Source organism: Diaphorina citri, unplaced genomic scaffold (assembly GCF_000475195.1).
Source record: "Diaphorina citri unplaced genomic scaffold, Diaci psyllid genome assembly version 1.1 scaffold17089, whole genome shotgun sequence".
NCBI classification, from domain to species: domain Eukaryota; kingdom Metazoa; phylum Arthropoda; class Insecta; order Hemiptera; family Psyllidae; genus Diaphorina; species Diaphorina citri.
In genome coordinates, this window is record NW_007394446.1 from 1 (window position 1) to 1,053 (window position 1,053).

General features: G+C 38.1%; 1 protein-coding gene across 1 annotated transcript; it reads right to left on the bottom strand.

The window, feature by feature from the left end:
* Positions 1 to 461: 461 nt before the first annotated feature.
* On the bottom strand, positions 462 to 1,011 carry LOC113473157 (serine/arginine-rich splicing factor 9-like). Its single transcript, XM_026832891.1, has 2 exons — positions 828 to 1,011; positions 462 to 499 (listed from the first exon to the last, which is right to left on the bottom strand). The coding sequence occupies exons 1-2, from the start codon at positions 1,009 to 1,011 to the stop codon at positions 462 to 464; spliced, it is 222 nt and encodes a 73-aa protein (XP_026688692.1).
* Between the last annotated feature and the right edge of the window lie 42 nt (positions 1,012 to 1,053).

Sequence of the window (1,053 nt, forward strand, 5' to 3'; positions counted from 1 at the left end):
CCAAACTGTCCTTTTCTCTGTTCCGCTCCGTCTTGTCCCGTCCCAAACTGTTCTTGTCCTTGTCCGGGACCTCTCTGTCTTTTTCTTCTTCTTTCATCTTCTTCATCTTCGTCTTCAGAGTTGGAACTGTCATATTGGAATCTGGCTGTCAGGGAGCCGAAGGGGTTGGTGGATTTGCCCAGAGGTTCGGTGCGATAATCGGCCTGGGTGACGGATAGGGGACGTTTAGACGACGAGTCTTTTTCGACGTCACTATCGTGCTCTGAAAACAGAAGATGAAAATTAGATTAGATACATTTTTTTGGCAGGACTTCAATGGGAGGACCCTCACACAGTAAACTCTTCCATGGAAATCTTTAAAATTTAAACCTAAGTGTGCTAAGTCAACACGAAAACGGCAGAATAGTGGACATTGAACGACCTTCTGCATGGAAAACGATTTTTTTTTTTTTTTTTTTTTTTTAAAAAAAAATTTGGGTATTGGACAGTTCGTATATGCCTGAAAGGAGCAAATTTATTGTATTAAATACTTAAAATCTAAATATTTACAATACCTAAAAATTACCAGAAAGGCAATTAAATACAACAGTTATTGGAAGGTACCCAACCTCACTACTGAGAGTCTTGTTGGTTGGTTGGCACATAGGACTTAAAATTAGAAAAATTGATGGTTTAAGCCCATGTCAAGTTACAAAATTTAGTGTCCAAGGAAGGATCTTTGGGACAAGCTAAGTGATCTTACTTTTAACTTCTCTTTCCTTTTTCAAGACAATGCACTCTACATCCTAACTCCCCAAAAAATAAAACTTATGGGTTCTAAAACTTACAATTTTCCAAAGAATGCCTTGGAGCATCAAGAGTAATGAATCCAAAGCATGAAGGTGGCTGTAGGAATTTCCTTTCCTTGAGCTCAATTTTGACAACTTTTCCAAACTTGGAAAATTTACTTCTCATATCAGCTTCTGTTGTGTTGGCGGATAGGTTTCCCACAAACAGTCTGGTGCCTTCCATTGTGACTGAAAACATAGAATCATAAATTAATTAACAAAGTTT

Coding starts and splice junctions, on each gene's coding strand:
- LOC113473157 (XM_026832891.1), bottom strand. CDS start 1,011: ATGGAAGGCACCAGACTGTTTGTGGGAAACCTATCCGCCAACACAACA. Junction 500..827: donor AAGGCATTCTTTGGAAAATT/GTAAGTTTTAGA, acceptor TGCTCCTTTCAG/GCATATACGAACTGTCCAAT.